Source organism: Culex quinquefasciatus, chromosome 1 (assembly GCF_015732765.1).
Source record: "Culex quinquefasciatus strain JHB chromosome 1, VPISU_Cqui_1.0_pri_paternal, whole genome shotgun sequence".
Classification (NCBI taxonomy): domain Eukaryota; kingdom Metazoa; phylum Arthropoda; class Insecta; order Diptera; family Culicidae; genus Culex; species Culex quinquefasciatus.
The window spans coordinates 40,602,544-40,618,754 of record NC_051861.1 but is presented as its reverse complement, the minus strand read 5'-3'; the positions used below and the strand labels follow the sequence as shown (position 1 = coordinate 40,618,754).

Here is a 16,211-nt window from a genome sequence, read left to right as displayed (position 1 = left end):
GCATAGTCAAAACGAGAGCTCCGTTGAGAGGCCGCTGCTGTTTTTTTCGGGTGGAACACAACCACCAACTCCACACCACAATCATTAAAGTCCCCGGCGTGCCCGCGAAAAAAAAGCCCCCAGCAGCCCCATTTGAATATACACAAGAGGCCGAGGCAGCGAACCGCGCAGATCGTACTCTTGTTTGACTTTGGCAGTCAGGCCCATTCACGTTCCGGCTTCCGCGCGACTCGGCCAACTCGCGTCTTGAACTCTTACACCCCGTTGATGTGTGGTGAGAACGGATTCCCGTAAAGTGTGACCCGTACGCCGTCGTAGTGGATGTTGTGGGATGGTACTTGAGTACAGCAGCAGTGTCTAGTACTTGTACGGATTAGATCCAGGCCATAGCCGTTGATATCGGATTGAAGTGGTGGCCCAGAATTTGAAAACAAAAACTTCAAAACGCAACAAAGACAAAGTTCAGTGAGTTGGTGTTTGTGTGTGACCATAGCTTTCGGGGAGTCGACCCCCAAACCGGGAAGAGAAGAGACCTCAGTGTTCCAAGTGTTGTCGTGCCAAACAGATGCGCAATGATGTACCTGTCCAGAAGTAGGTGTTCAGCTACGGCCATGCTGCTGTCATTCTCCGCGTTCCTGTTGCTGCTCGTGACAGTCCGGGGTCATGCCATCCCGGGTTCCGCCCTGACCCTCGTAGAACCCCCCCAGCAAGCCAACCTGCCGTACAGTGACAGTTCCAGTGCCAGTGAACTTTATCAACCGCAGCGCGACTCGCGACAAATGGATCTTGCGGAACCGCCGTACTCCGTGAGTGAAATTATCCGCAGCAAAAGGTGGAAACTGTCGCAAATTGTGCCGCCCGCCGCGAGTCAGGGCCGAAGTCGGATCAACAACAGGTCAATGACTCCGTTGGTGGACGAGCAGGGCCGGGAGCTGCGCGATGAAGAACTAGAGGTCAACCGACAGCTGGAGCAGGATCAGTACGATCGGTACGATGTCGTCGGAGATGATTACAGCGACGATGGGGAAGAGCAGACGGCCTTGCAGGTGCGACGATCGGGAACGGTGGCGAGCACGGCGGAAGAGGACGACGATAGCATCTCGGGGGCGTTGGCGCGGGCGGCCCGGGGAACGGATATTGAGGAGTACTTTTGGAAATATGTCATCGATAGTGGTAAGTAATGTTTGTTGTAAAATTATGAGCTATTGTTCTTGTTCCACTGTGAACACATCAAAACAATTTATGCGGGAGTTAGCTTATCGCAAAAGAATTGCATTTTGTCTCCATCGTGCTAACTTGTCGTACGTATATTTTGAGCCAAATTGAGTTAAGAACGCCATTTTGTGCAGCTCACAATGCTTCACCTTTTGACCTTCACAGATCCCCAAAATTCGATTTCAATCCTGATATATTCACCAAAACCGAAAAAAACTCCGTGCATTTTTGTCACTTTACATATGAAAGTAGTTTCAATCTTGTCGTGCTGTCTTGTCACTCCCTGAAAATTGATGTAAGTGCGACAATTGACCAAAGGGATTTCAGGTCAGAACGCGTTTGTCGCACGTACAAGTTAGACTACTGTAAACATTTGTGATTATAACTCGGGACTCCAGCAACCAAATACAACCAAACTTCGGGACAATGCACAGAATGGTCAGCCAAACAAAACGTGTTTGTTATTGTTTACATTGCTTGCTCTACTTTTCGTTTATTCAAGGTCAAACATTAAAACGCGTTTTTCTCGGAACGTCGAAATGACGGGTGCGACAAGATAGCACGACGACGTCGATTTGAAAGAGCAAGTCCTAATAACGTCGGGATTGTGCTATCTTGTCGCACATCACTTTTTGACGTTCTGAGAAAACCGCGTTTTAATGTTTGAACTTGATAAACAAAAATAAAGCACACAATGTAAACAATAACAAAAAAGGTTTGGCTGACCATCCTGTGCATTGTCCCGAAGTGTGGTTGAGTTTGGTTGCCGGAATCACGAGTTATAATAATAAAAAAGTTTGCACAAGCAAAACAAGTGAGATTGAAGGTGCAGTTGCGACGACAGTTCTTAGAAGACTTCTGTTCAACTTGAATCAATATCTAAACTTGGCAGATTACTTGCTGTTGACCTATTTATCGTCTTTGAATAAACTTCTTTTTTGTTACTGTATGTTTATTTACTAATGCAACTAACTGAATTGGATTGAAAGGTGACAGGTAAATGTTTATCGAGTAACAATTGTTTTATAAGGACTATAGAGGAGGGTGGGGAAACTTGATCAGCTTATTTGTACCGCAGCTCTCTCAATTTGTCACAAAACTGTAAACTTTTTGCATGAGTTGAACATACAACTTTGTTTGACTCATAAGGATTTTTTGTTCAAATGATTCCTTTGAGTAATGCCAATCCTTCTAATCAAATATTAGGAACCGGAATTTTCAAAATATTAGTGGTAACTTGATCCCTTTTCTACATGCTGAAGAATTTTTGCTTTCCTCACTAAGGTAAGGCTCTGAAAATGAAAATTTTATAAAAAGCTCGGAGACCCATGTATACCATGTAAACCTTGCGAACAAATGTCTGTGTATGTGTTTGTGTGTGTGTATGTATGTATGTTCACAAAATTCAGTTTTCTCAGCACTGGCTGAACCGATTTTGATCTTATCGACTTGGTTTAAGTTCCTATACTGCGCTATTGAATTGTTTGAAGTAAGTAGTTCAAAAGTTATGTATAAAAATCTGTTTTCACAAATATTCGAATTTTAGGACAGTGGCAGAAAAACAACCGAAGTCCCAGTTTGTTACACATCATTAGTTAGGTAATCAATAGACCTTAATAAAGAGTTCAAAACATTAAAAATCTAACAAACCTGTCTCAAGTTATGACTATTTAAGTGATATATGCGTCATTTTTTTTTAATCCCATCATATCAGCCATTGTTGGTAAAAAGTGAGGAAGACGCCAACCATGTGGATTAAGTTAGTCATCCAAATGATTGATTTTATGAAAGCTGCAGCAATTCCATATAAATCCTCGTCATAATTTAACACAATTTTTATGAAAATATTCAAGCAATTGTTAATCTGCACGTTCTTCAAATTTTTACATCAATATAAAAACTTTAATCATAATTGTTTCATAGAAAAAAAACTAATAACCAGAGATTTATTTTTTAGCATGAATGCTTAACCCTCTACTGCCCATTTTTTCGAAAATTGTTATTTTCTAGTGTTTAAGAGGTCATTATAAGAAACTCTTGTTCTACAAAAAACGTTACATCTCTTGATTTTGGATTTTCTTGTATCATCATTTTTATTTGCATTTTTTATGTTTAGTTTATGTTTGTTCTTGAGAGTATTAAGCTTTTCCTACCACATTCTATCATTATCTTTTGGCAAATTATTTTTTTCATGTTTTTACAGTCACTTTTTCAATTTTTTGCTTGTTTTTCATATTTTCTACTATACACGGTAAAAAAATGTGTAAATTTGGATGGTGTTATTTTGGAAGATTGAATATTACCTCTTTTACGATGTAATTGTACCTCAATTTAGAATGAAAAAGTGTCATTAAACCAAAAAACTAACTTGGTGGATTAAGGTTGGTGCCTTCCTCACTTTTTACCAACATTTGGTGATATGATGGGTTTGGACACAAATTCTATATTTTTCTCAATAAAAAAAATTACACAAATGTCACTTAAGCGGTCAAAACTTGAAACTGAGCGTTGCCAGATCTTCAATGTTTTGGACTCATTGGAAAGGTCTTTCGATTACCTAAACAACGATGGGTCGGATGATGGAGCCGGACATAGTTTACATACATTTAAGTGACACCCGGCTTCAAAAAAGATCATAATTATCACTTAAGTGGTCATAACTTGAGACAGGGTTGCCAGATCTTCAATGTTTTGTATTAATTTGAAAGGTCTTTTGATTACCTAACCAACGATGGGTCGGATAATGGATCCGGACATAGTTAACATACATTTAAGTGAGATCCGGCTTTAAAGATGTACATAAATATCACTTAAGTGGTCATATCTCGAGACTGGGTTGCCAGATTTTCAATGTTTTGTATTCATTTGAAAGGTCTTTTGATTACCTAACCAACGATGGGTCGGATGATGAATCCGGACATAGTTTACATACATTTAAGTGAGATCCGGCTTCTAAAAAGATCATAATTATCACTTAAGTGGTCATAACTTGAGACAGGGTTGCCAGATCTTCAATGATTTGTATTCATTTGAAAGGTCTTTTGATTACCTAACCAACGATGGATTAGATAATGGATCCGGACATAGTTAACATACATTTAAGTGAGATCCGGCTTCAAAAATGTACATAAATATCACTTGAGTGGTCATATCTCGAGACAGGGTTGCCAGATTTTAAAATGTTTTGAACTCATTGGAAAGATCTTTCAATTACCTAATCAACGGTGGGTCGGATGATGGATCCGGACATAGTTTACATACATTTAAGTGAGATCCGGCTTCAAAAATGTACATAAATATCACTTAAGTGGTCATATCTTGAGGCAGGGTTGCCAGATCTTCAATGTTTTGGTCTCATTGGAGAGGTCTTTTGATTACCTAACCAACGATGGGTCGGATGATGGATCCGGACATAGTTTACATACATTTAAGTGAGATCCGGCTTCAAAAATGTACATAAATATCACTTAAGTGGTCATATCTCGAGACAGGGTTGCCAGATCTTCAATTCGTTGGACTCATTGGAAAGATCTTTCGATTACCTAACCAACGATGGGTTGGGTGTTGAATCCGGACTTAGTTTTCATATAGATAAGTGAGATCCGGCATCAAAATTCCAGCACTCGATTCGCAACTCTGACATTTTTTTATACGTAACTTTTGAACTACTTATCGGATCTTCAAACAATTCAATAGTGCAGTATGGGGCACCAAACCGAATCGAATGCAACTTGTTTGACTCAAATCGGATCAGCCAGTGCCGAGAAAACTTGGCAAGAATTTTGAGTACCACGGGGAATACGCACACACATACACACACACACACAGACATTTGTTCAGTTTTTGATTCTGAGTCAATAGGTATACATGAATATAGGTCTTTGACCTGTTTTTCAAAAGTTCATTTTTAGAGCAGGATTATAGCCTTACCTCAGTGAGGAAGGCAAAAGTGGTTAAATCAAAAGTTTTCAGAAGTAAAATAGTAAAATGACATAAAATATGTACCTCTTTCCAGATGTAATATTACCATTTAAACAGTAGAAAAATGTGTAGCAAACTTATTTTTACAAAACATATGGGTAATTCTCTACCAACTCACACGAAATCGTGAAAAGTTGCCCCGACCCCTCTTCGATTTACGTGAAACTTTGTCCTTAGGGGTAACTTTTGTCCCTGATCACAAATCCGAGGTCCGTTTTTTATATCTCGTGACGGAGGGGCGGTACGACCCGTTTAATTTTAGAACATGTGAAAAAGAGGTGTTTTTCAATGAATTGCAGCCTGAAACGGTGATGAGATAGAAATTTGATGTCAAAAGGACTTTCATGTAAAATTAGACGCCCTACTCGCGTACTCAGAATTCCGAAAAGAACGTATCATTCATCGAAAAACTAACTTAATCCACCTATGTGGTCGATGCCTTCCTCACTTTTTACCAACAACGGGTAATATTAGTGGTTTGGACACATATTTCAGCTATTTTTTTAGATCCAGAAAAATAAGCACACAGATATAACTAAAGTGGTCATAGCTCGAGGCAGGGTTGCCAGATAATCAATGTTGTGGACTCGTTGGAAAGGGTTTTCGATTACTTAACCAACGACGAATCGGATGAAGGATCCGGACATCGTTTGCATACATTTAATTGAGATCCGGCTTCAAAAAAGTACATAAATATCAATTAAGTGGTCATAACTCGAGACAGGGTTGCCAGATCTTCAATGTTGTGGACTCATTGGAAAGGTCTCTCGATTACCTAACCAACGATGGGTCGGATGGTGGATCCGGACATCGTTTGCATACATTTGATTGAGATCCGGTTTCAAAAAAGTACATAAATATCACTAAAGTGGTCATAACCAGACATGCATCCGCTCTAACTCCTCTTTTAGAAGAACTTGTTTGGCATTTGACGTAGAAGATACCCAGCATGTTGTGCCAGTGATTAGAATACGCTAATTACGCTTGTCTTTAAGGCTCCCGAAGACCCTGAGAGATTATTTTGAAACCCAACTGAGATATAGGTTAAGAACTCTTAATTGCACTCAAAGAGCTTTTAAGAAGTTCTTCTTGAGAGCTTAAGAGAACATTTACATGAAAATATAGCTAAAATCGGGTTTTCCAATGAACCAATGTTTTCTACACATTATTCAAGCCACAAACAAGAGATTTTTACCTAGCAACAAGCATAACTTTGCTTTAAACGAAAATGCCATCTAGAACAAGCTGAGTGCCGTTAAAAAGAGCTCATAGTGCCGATGCATGTCTGGTCATAACTCGAGACAGGGTTGCCAGATCTTCAATGTTGTGGTTGCGTTGGAAAGGTCTTTCAATAACCTAACTTACAATGGGTCAGTTGATGGATCCGGACATCGTTTGCATACATTTAATTGAGATCCGGCTTCAAAAAAGTACATAAATATCAATTAAGTGGTCATAACTCGAGACAGGGTTGCCAGATCTTCAATGTTGTGGACTCATTGGAAAGGTCTCTTGATTACCTAACCAACGATGGGTCGGATGGTGGATCCGGACATCGTTTGCATACATTTGATTGAGATCCGGTTTCAAAAAAGTACATAAATATCACTTAAGTGGTCATAACTCGAGCCAGGGTTGCCAGATCTTCAATGTTGTGGACTCGTTGGAAGGGTCTTTCGATTACCTAACCAACGATGGGTTGGGTGATGGATCCGGACATCGTTTACATGCATATAAATGAGATCCGGATATATGTGAAAACACATTTTTATACATAACTTTTGAACTAGTTATCGAAACTTCAAACAATTCAATAGCGATGTATGGGACCCTATACCAAGTCGATTGCAACTGGTTTGGTCAAAATCGTTTCAGCCAGTTCTGAGAAAACTCAGTGAGAATTTTGGCCACATACATACATACACACACACATACACACACACATACACACACACATACACACACACATACATTTGTTCAGTTTTCGATTCTGAGTCGATATGTATACATGAAGGTGGGTCTTCGAGCATTTAATAAAAAGTTCATTTTTAGAGCAGGATTATAGTCTTACCTCAATGAGGAAGGCAAAAACACTGAAAAAGTTTAAAAAACTCTGCCATTTACCGTTACTCAAATGTAAAAAATTTTGGAACATGTCATTTTATGGGAAATTAAATTTACTTTTCGAATCTACATTGAACCAGAAGAGTCATTTTTTCATTTAGAACAAAATTTTTCATTTTAAAATTTCGTGTTTTTTCTAACTTTGCAGTGTTATTTTTTAGAGTGTAAAAATGTTCTACAAAGTTGTAGAGTAGACAATTAAATTTTTTTTTGCTTACAAACATCACAAGTTATCGCGATTCTACGAAAAAAAGTTTTGAAAAAGTTACATTTTGCGTTTCTCTTTGTTTCGTCGTCCGTATCTGTCGCGAGTAACCATGAACGGCCGTGATCGACGACGATCAACTTTTTCAAAACTTTTTTTCGTATAATCGCGATAACTCGTGACGTTTATAAGCGAACCCCTTATGTTTATTTATCAAAATTTTTGTAATTGTCTGCTTCTACTTGGTAGAACATTGTTACACTCTAAAAACTAAAGTTAAAAATAACACGAAATTTTAAAATGAAAAATGTTGTTCTTAATGAAAAAATGACCCTTCTAGATCAATGTAGATTCGAAAAGTACATTAAATTTCCAATAAAATGACATGTTCAAAAAAAATTACATTCGAGTTACGGAAAATGACAGAGTTTTCAAAACTTTTTCAGTGTTTTTTTCGACGAAAAATACGTTTTTTCGGAATTCTGAGTACGCCATCAGATCGGGCGTCTAATTTTACATAAAAGTCCTTTTGACATCAAATTTCTATCTCATCACCGTTTCAGGCTGCAATTTATTGAAAAACTAACTTAATCCACCTATGTGGTTGTTGCCTTCCTCACTTTTTACCAACATTTGGGTTTGGACACAAATTCTATCTATCTTCTATATATATACAAAATTTCGACGGTTTTTTCGAACGCGAATCAATTCAACACGGAACGTCCGATCGAGGTGCTGGATTTTTTTTGAAAAGGTCCAATAAACCAATTTTTCAGTTTTTGCTTTTTGGATGTTTTTAATACCTCTGACTCAAGGCGGTTTCAAAAACACCTAAAAAGCATAATACTTGAAATTTGGTTTATTGGACCTTTTCAAAAAAACTCCAGAAATCAAGTTTTGATCGCAGGAGGCTGAATAAGCAAAAAAGTCAAAAACGTCAACAAACGAAAAAAGGCAGAACGAAGTTTGTCAGGTAAGGCTTGTTTTTCAATAAAGAAATACAAAAATGTCACTTAAGTAGTCATAACAGGGTTGCCAGATCTTTAATGTTTTGGACTCGTTGGAAAGGTCTTTCAATTACCTACCCAACGATGGGTTGTATGATGGATCCGGACATAGTTTACATACATTTAAGTGAGATCCGGCATCAAAAAAGTACATAAAAATCACTTAAGTGGTCATAACATGATACAGGGTTGCCAGATCTTCAATGTATTGGACTCATTGGAAAGGTCTTTTGATAACCTATCTAACGATGGGTTGGATAATGGATCCGGACATAGTTAACATACATTTAAGTGAGATCCGGCATCAAAAAAGTACATAAATATCACTTAAGTGATCATAACTTGAGACAGGGTTGCCAGAACTTCAATGTTTTGGACTCGTTGGAAAGGTCTTTTGATAACCTAACCAACGGTGGGTCGGGTTATGGGTCTGGACATAGTTTACATGCATTTATGTGAGATCCGATTCGCAACTCTGACACTTTTTTATACTTAACTTTTGAACTACTTATCGGATCTTCAAACAATTCAATAGTGCAGTATGGGGCACCAAACCGGATCGAATGCAACTTATTTGACTCAAATCGGATCAGCCAGTGCCGAGAAAACTTGGCAAGAATTTTGAGCACTAAGGGGAATACGCACACACATACACACACACACACACAGACATTTGTTCAGTTTTCGATTCTTAGTCGATAGGTATACATGAATATAGGTCTACGAGCTGTTTTTCAAAAGTTCATTTTTCGAGCAGGATTATAGCCTTACCTCAGTGAGGAAGGCAAAACACCTCTTTTTTCGCATGTTCAAAAAAGAAAGGGGTCGTACCGCCCTTCCGTCATGAGGTATCAAAAAACGGACCTCGGATTTCTAATCAGGGGCAAAAGTTACCCCTTAGGACAAAGTTTCACGTAAATCGAAGAGGGGTCGGGGTAACTGCTGTGTGAGTTGGTGGAGAATTTCTCATATGAAAAAGGTTAGTGAAAAACACAGAAAAAAGTTGACCCCAGAAAAATTTTTTTTTTTCAAAAACATTGACAAAATCACATAAAAGAAGTGAATCTTCCATTCCAAAAAATTTCTTAAATTTTGAGAGTTCTTCTTTCGAATGCTTTTTTAACATCAATAATTGGTTGAAAATTTGATTTTTCTGTGATTTTTTAGATCGAGGCCCGTCTAAAGGTGGGGTTGGGTTGTAGAGGATTAAACCAACAATAGGTGGTAGTTAGTGCCTTTTTTGTATGAGCAGCAAGCAACATTTTATGGAGACTTCTATGGAAAAACTGATGATGCAAAATATCTTCTTTTTTACATGGGGACTATCCATAAACCACGTGGACACTTTTACGGGAATCTCAACCCCCCCCCCCCCTTCGTGGACAATTGACCATACAAAAAAAATCTTTTTTGTATGGAGCGTGGACAATCGCTGACCCCCCCCCCCCTAAAGTGTCCACGTGGTTTATGGATGGTCCCATGGACAAAATTTAAATTGAAATCATAAAAATACGATACTATATATTGAGAAATAACCAAAATATTTTTTTTTCAAATATCAAAGGTTTTTCAACTTTAAACCTTTTCATCAATAAAACAAATTGTATTTGTTCACAACTTTCACCGTCAGTGAAACAAAAGCCTCGCTGTAATTATGAGTCTCCATTACACTAAATGACGTTGAGTATGTAATGTATGATTTCATACGCATAATCTCCGTTCACCATCTTCAAACATAAAATCACCCCAATTTACTCCAAAACACAAAGGGTTCGCTAACAAGCAAAATCACGGCACTGCGCAAATTACCGCTTGTTTCATAAACCGTGAACACAAACAATCCCTTCCCAAGTTGACATAACCGCTCGGTCTCCCTTTCAACTGGTCTGCCAATTTGAATTGATCCATCATTCTCTGTTTTTTCCACAGACATTTCAGCCTCCCTCGAGGATGACGACAACGACGACGACACCAACCCGGAGGCCCGTTTCAAGAAGAAGAAGAAGTTCCACCTGAAGCACAAGTACAAGAAGTTCCTGCTGCCGCTGCTGCTCGCGTACAAGCTCAAGTTCATGATGATGTTCCCGGCCCTGGTCGGTGGGCTCGCGCTTCTGGTCAAGGCCGCCGGCTTGGCCGGGTTCTTCTTCGCGCTGTTTGCGTCCGTCGTGAGTCTGCAAAAGTCTCACTAAGGCCCACCCCCAGAACGCCACCTTCGAACAACCACAGCCAACAACCCTGGCCATGGAGTATGACCCCAAAAAATGAGCGCTTCCCACGTCGAGGAAAAATTGAGATGAGTGAGGATCGAGTGAGAGAGTGCTTGCGAGAAAAAAAAGCTTCGGTGTACGAGTTATCAAACATCATTTTCCGGTGTTTCACAAATATGGACGAAAGAAAAAAGTAAGTCAACATTCTTGTAGCCCTTCTAATTTTAGACTAACATGAATCAATACTCCATTTTGTATGCTCTTAACTGTTCACGTTGTGGTCAACAGAGATTAATAAAACTCGATTACTTTCAATAGGATGGAAAGTTTCGAAATTGCCTTTTTCGAGGACATTCGGAAGCTTGTTTCGGTGAGCGTTTCGCCAACAGGAGCGCTTTGCCACGCCTTTGAATCTAATGTTAATAATTTCCTACACCCACAGTTATGAGTCTAGAGAATCGGTCTCTCAAAATTTATTGAGAGCTTATTGCCAACATCGCGAAAATAATGCTACCAACTCACACCATAAAAAATGTGTTTATTCGTTATTTGAAACAATAAATTTCCAACAAGTGTCATTTAAAGACTGCTGACAAATTCTTGGTCACCAAGCTGAGGGGGTCGAGACAGTTGAGTCATTGGAATAGTCTGTCAAATGTCTCTGGTTCGATTCTCGTAGTCGACACTTTTTTTTTTGTTTTGACAGATCGTCTCGAGGCCATTATTCTCTCGGACGAGCACTACCCACACAATTTTTTCGCTGAAATTCAGTGAAGTTTTACTGAATTTTCAGTCTACGATTCAGTAATTTTGGTTTAACTGAATTCTCAGTAAACTGATATTTGTCACTTTGACAGATAGTTTACTGAAATTTCAGCAAAATGGTTGTCAAAACAACTGACACTCCAGCAAAAGAATCGTCAAATTATTTTGCTGAAAATTCAGTACTTTTTTGTGTCAGTTTGACAGATCATTTGCTGAAAAATCAGCAATCGTTGCTGATATCACAATAAGATCACAATAAAAAATCAAATTCTGCAAATTTTTTCGGGTGTAAAATAAAACTATTTCGAAAGTTAAAATAAGTTATGATCGATTGGATATGGCTGACGCATTTCTTACTCCCAATGAAAAATGGGAGAGTTCTATTATTTCAAAACATCAATTTTCACGGAATAGGGGAGAGTGGGGAGACTTGATCCCCTTTTTTTGTATCGCACATAACTCTGTCAATTTATCACAAAACTATAAACTTTTTGCATGAATTGAAAGCTTAAACATTCATCTATGTTTGGCTTATAAGGGTATTTCATCAGATGATCTCTTCGAATCATGCCAAGCGTTTAAAAAAAATATTTAAAACCGGCATTTTAAAAATGTTAGGGGTAACTTGATCCCCCTTTCAACATTTTGAAGAAATCTTAAGCAAAATGTTTCTTATTCATCCAAACTTTTAATTTTCTATAAGTTACAGCAATTTAACATAAAACCTGTACGTTTGTGTTCAAAATATATCAAGTTTAGTATGTAAAATATTTGAAAACTTAAAATATTATTTTTTAGACCAAAATTAAGCATGTTTACAAAAGCTGGAAATTTTTGTTAACAAAACTTTTGAAAAAAGGATCAAACTGCAGTTAGTTCTGTACAACTATACTAAAGGAAACTATGTATGAAAACCCAGCCCAATTAATTAATCTTGAGGCTGATTCCAGTGACTGTAAAAAATCAGGGATCTCCCTAAACGCACTTTTTTAAACAATTGATTGTAAAAATAGTATGACGATAAATTTAACATCAAATGCGTAAGGGTTTTGGAGTTGATAAGTTTATCAAACAATGCATGTATAAAAAATATTTGTTTGAATAATTTTTGAGTGTTTTCTATACATACTAAAACAAAGAAAAAAGATCTCTTGGAAGTTTTTGGCAGCTCGTTTTAGAAAAATGTGTGTAACTTAATCTAAACATTTTTTCAATTTTTTTCTTTGTTTTCTACAATGAGTTTTAGTTAATTTTGCACAACTCACTAGAACAAAGCTAATTGTTTTACACATGCTGATGAGATACAGGCTTGGGATCAAGTGTCCCCGGGGATCAAGTCTCCCCACTCTCCCCTATTCAGGGAACAAAAAATCTTAAAATTTTATGTTTTATATTTTTCTATTATTTTTCAATAATCTATATCTTTTCTTTTGTTTATTTTTATAGTCGGGTGAGATTGTACTTAACACGAAATTTTCTGCCAAAAAACTAAAGCACAGAGTGAAACATGTAAAACTGACTTTAAACTTGAAATTAAAAAAACTACTACATTTCCAATTTCCACGGAAATCATAAAATTCTAAGTTATTCTAGAAAGACCAAAAATTAAAAATAATTTTATGGAGCAAAATTCATTTTCTCTTGAGCAAATCAAGTTTCACTATCCAGATTTCTTGTGTTATTCTATGAATAAAGAATAACAATAACCATTGAAAATAAAATGGTTGGCATTTTGTTATTACTGGGATTGATTAATATGATAATATTTAGTAAGTTTTACAAAAATGTTCAAAAATTTGATAGTTAAAATTAAATGAATTAATTATAAAAAAATCATAACAATCTTCTACAACCTACCACAACATACTTGTTGAGTTAATTAAAAACATAGAAAAACTTAAAATATATGAAATAAATATAGAAATTAAATACGCATAGCAGACAAAGCAAATATATTAAGTATGGTGGAAAATAATTGCCAGCATCCTACCCTTTACACTTTATGATAATTTGATTCCGATAAATAGTTTTTCATTAAACTGATTCTTAGTTGCTCTTTTATTTACATAATCAGAGCATTAATTTCAAAGCATTTTTAATGTAGGTTTTTTTTAATGTAAAAGTTTAAATCACTATTATAATCAACTTCAAAAAGGCTTGGATGCAATACTTGTTGAAAGTTTTGATTTAATCTAATAAGAAGATTGCTAAATTTAACGGGATTTCAAGGAAATGTCAAAATTTCACGAATTTCACGCTGTCTACGAAATAGTGAAAATTCACTAACCCTAACAATAAGCTTATAAGTTGTTGTGAGGCATGTCAAAATGTTTGAATACTTATTAGAGATATTATTTAGAAACATGACCGAAGTAGAGCGTTCAATTTCCCAGGGTAATAAAAATCCCGGGAAATTTTAAATTGATTCTGATTAATATTTTACAACAAATTTGATAGGATATCAACTTCAATGGTCAAACTAAGTTCGAGGATCAATTTGGCTTGACTGTATGTCATGCATCATGCAACTTCAGGAAATCATGGAACTTTCTTATTTAATAAGCTATCTCTCAAAGCGTACAATTATTCAATAAATGAACTGAGATATTTTTGTCGAGAAGTTTTTTTTTTAGCAATGTGTTTAAATATTGATTAAATTGATTAAAATCTATATTTCACCACCATTAAATTGCTTTTAAATTTGCCTCTTTACCTTTTTAAGAGAGTGTGATTAATATTAACATTAACACATAAAGTTGAAATTAAATAAAAAATAATGCTGAAATTATATTTTTGTACAACATTTTTAGTTCTTTTTTTTTATTTTTTTTATTGAAAATCTAACTTTTTTTATTTGAAACAACTCAATGTTTTCAGATGTTGAAAACAGTTTTTTTATTTGTTTGCAATCTTTGAGCACCTTTTAAACAATACGCAGTAGATTTTTTAATACATGGTTTTCAGCCTAATAAATTACTTCTGTTAAAAGTGTTTTCACTTAACCCTCTAACACCTAGCACCAGTAAAATAAGAAAATGTAACTCCATAAACAATAACTTCAAACTGTTATTTATTAAACTTCAAATTGCTAATTAAAACGAATTGAACAAATTCTGCTAGCACAATTCTATTTGAAATATTTAATGATATCAATTCAATTCTCATTCTATTTGAACTTGGTTAACAAAAAAAGCAAAACATCTAAATGTCACTTTGACGAGAAGTGGTTACCTCTTTTTTTTAATAATATAACACCAATTATTTTTCAGAAGCCTAAAATGTAACAGTTTATTTTTACTAAGCAAGATTCATTCTTCAGAAAGCGAAATGCAATATGCCACAATAATTAATTTTATTCTATAGAATTAAATTAATTCATATATTTTTTCTCAAAATGTCTACCAATTGTATCACAACATACTAACAATGCTGAAATGTCCATTAAAGCACTTATTTGAATGCTGAAAAGTTCAACTTTTCAGCACTTGTATTGCAAACTAAAACTTTTCAACATTGTTTTGGCTTTTGAGTTGCTTTACCACATGTGCAATTGAATTCCAGACCCAACTCTGTTGGTAAATTGGGTGTCATTTTATTTTTCTTAGACAGATTAGTTCTCGCCTACTTTTTCAAAAGATCCTTTGTACATAGAAAGTCCATGGCGCATAGGATAATTCAAAAAAGTCATGTAGAATTGTAATTTGTTGTTTTATTGGTTACGATAGCCTTTTCAAAGCCTGTTAGTATAAACTGTGCAGCAGGTCAAGGAGTTATTATTTCAAAGCGAAAAGAAATTTGTGCAATTTCGTTAGACTAAAGGAGGTATTTGACTATGACAAACAAACTCGCACTTTTTTGCCAACTCGCTTACAAACCAAAACGTATGCAGGCAAACTGTCAAAAAGTTCCACTTTGTTTGGTTGTCATATGCTTATGCCCACTTGAGCTAACAAATTAATAGTTGTATCATTTGAAATTAAGTATAAATTTTGATTTATTTCCAAGCAATATTGCAACTCTAAAGAGCATTTCTGATCCTAGCCCTAACCTTACCGAAAATGAAGACGAAAAAAAAAAAACACAACTTCAAACCCTTTCAGACCGCGCTTGGCTGACCACGGAGTGAAATGCTAAACTTTCGCATTTGTCTAATGAGCGTTTATGTTTTTTTTTTTCGTTTTGTTTCGTAGGTCTGATCGTGGCACGCGTAACGAGGAGCGCGATGGGAGCGAGCTGTGAAAGAGGAGAAGAGGAGCGTCGAAGCTCACGCGACGGAGGAGAAATGTGAGCCAGCGAGCGTGAAATTGAGACGACCTTGATTGTGCGAGCAGTCAGTTAGTGGCAAGAAGAAGAAGAAGAAGAAGAAGAAGCAAAATCGCACCGTAATGAATGATGGCAAAATACTCAACCGAATTTAGTGCTACAGTTTTGACTTTATTTATTTATTTTCTTTCATTTCTTTTGTTGTTTCCTGTGAAGCCTCTTTTTTTGTTGTTTTATCCTTTTGTTTTGCTCGAGAGTTGATTTATTGAATGTTTGGGTTGGATAGATCACATCGGAGAGGAAACACTTACACGAACGATGGTCAAGACGTAATTGTTGATAGTTTGTATAAACCATAAGTAATTTATTTTATATTTATTTATTATTTATTTATTTTATATTTATTTTATATAATTTATTTATTTAAAAAAACGGAAATGAAAA

At 36.2% G+C, this 16,211-nt stretch overlaps 1 protein-coding gene across 1 annotated transcript; it reads left to right on the top strand.

Annotated features, from left to right (window-relative positions):
• The first annotated feature begins 451 nt into the window (after window positions 1-451).
• Window positions 452-15,899, top strand: LOC119765195. Its single transcript, XM_038248589.1, has 3 exons — window positions 452-1,173; window positions 10,462-10,932; window positions 15,695-15,899. Exons 1-2 carry the CDS (start codon window positions 573-575, stop codon window positions 10,719-10,721), a joined length of 861 nt encoding a protein of 286 aa, XP_038104517.1. The 5' UTR covers window positions 452-572; the 3' UTR covers window positions 10,722-10,932; window positions 15,695-15,899.
• Window positions 15,900-16,211: the final 312 nt, after the last annotated feature.

Excerpts from the sequence above, each read along its gene's own strand:
- LOC119765195 (XM_038248589.1), top strand. The coding sequence starts at position 573 with ATGATGTACCTGTCCAGAAGTAGGTGTTCAGCTACGGCCATGCTGCTG. Across the intron at positions 1,174-10,461 it reads GAAATATGTCATCGATAGTG|ACATTTCAGCCTCCCTCGAG; the intron begins GTAAGTAATGTT and ends TTTTTTCCACAG.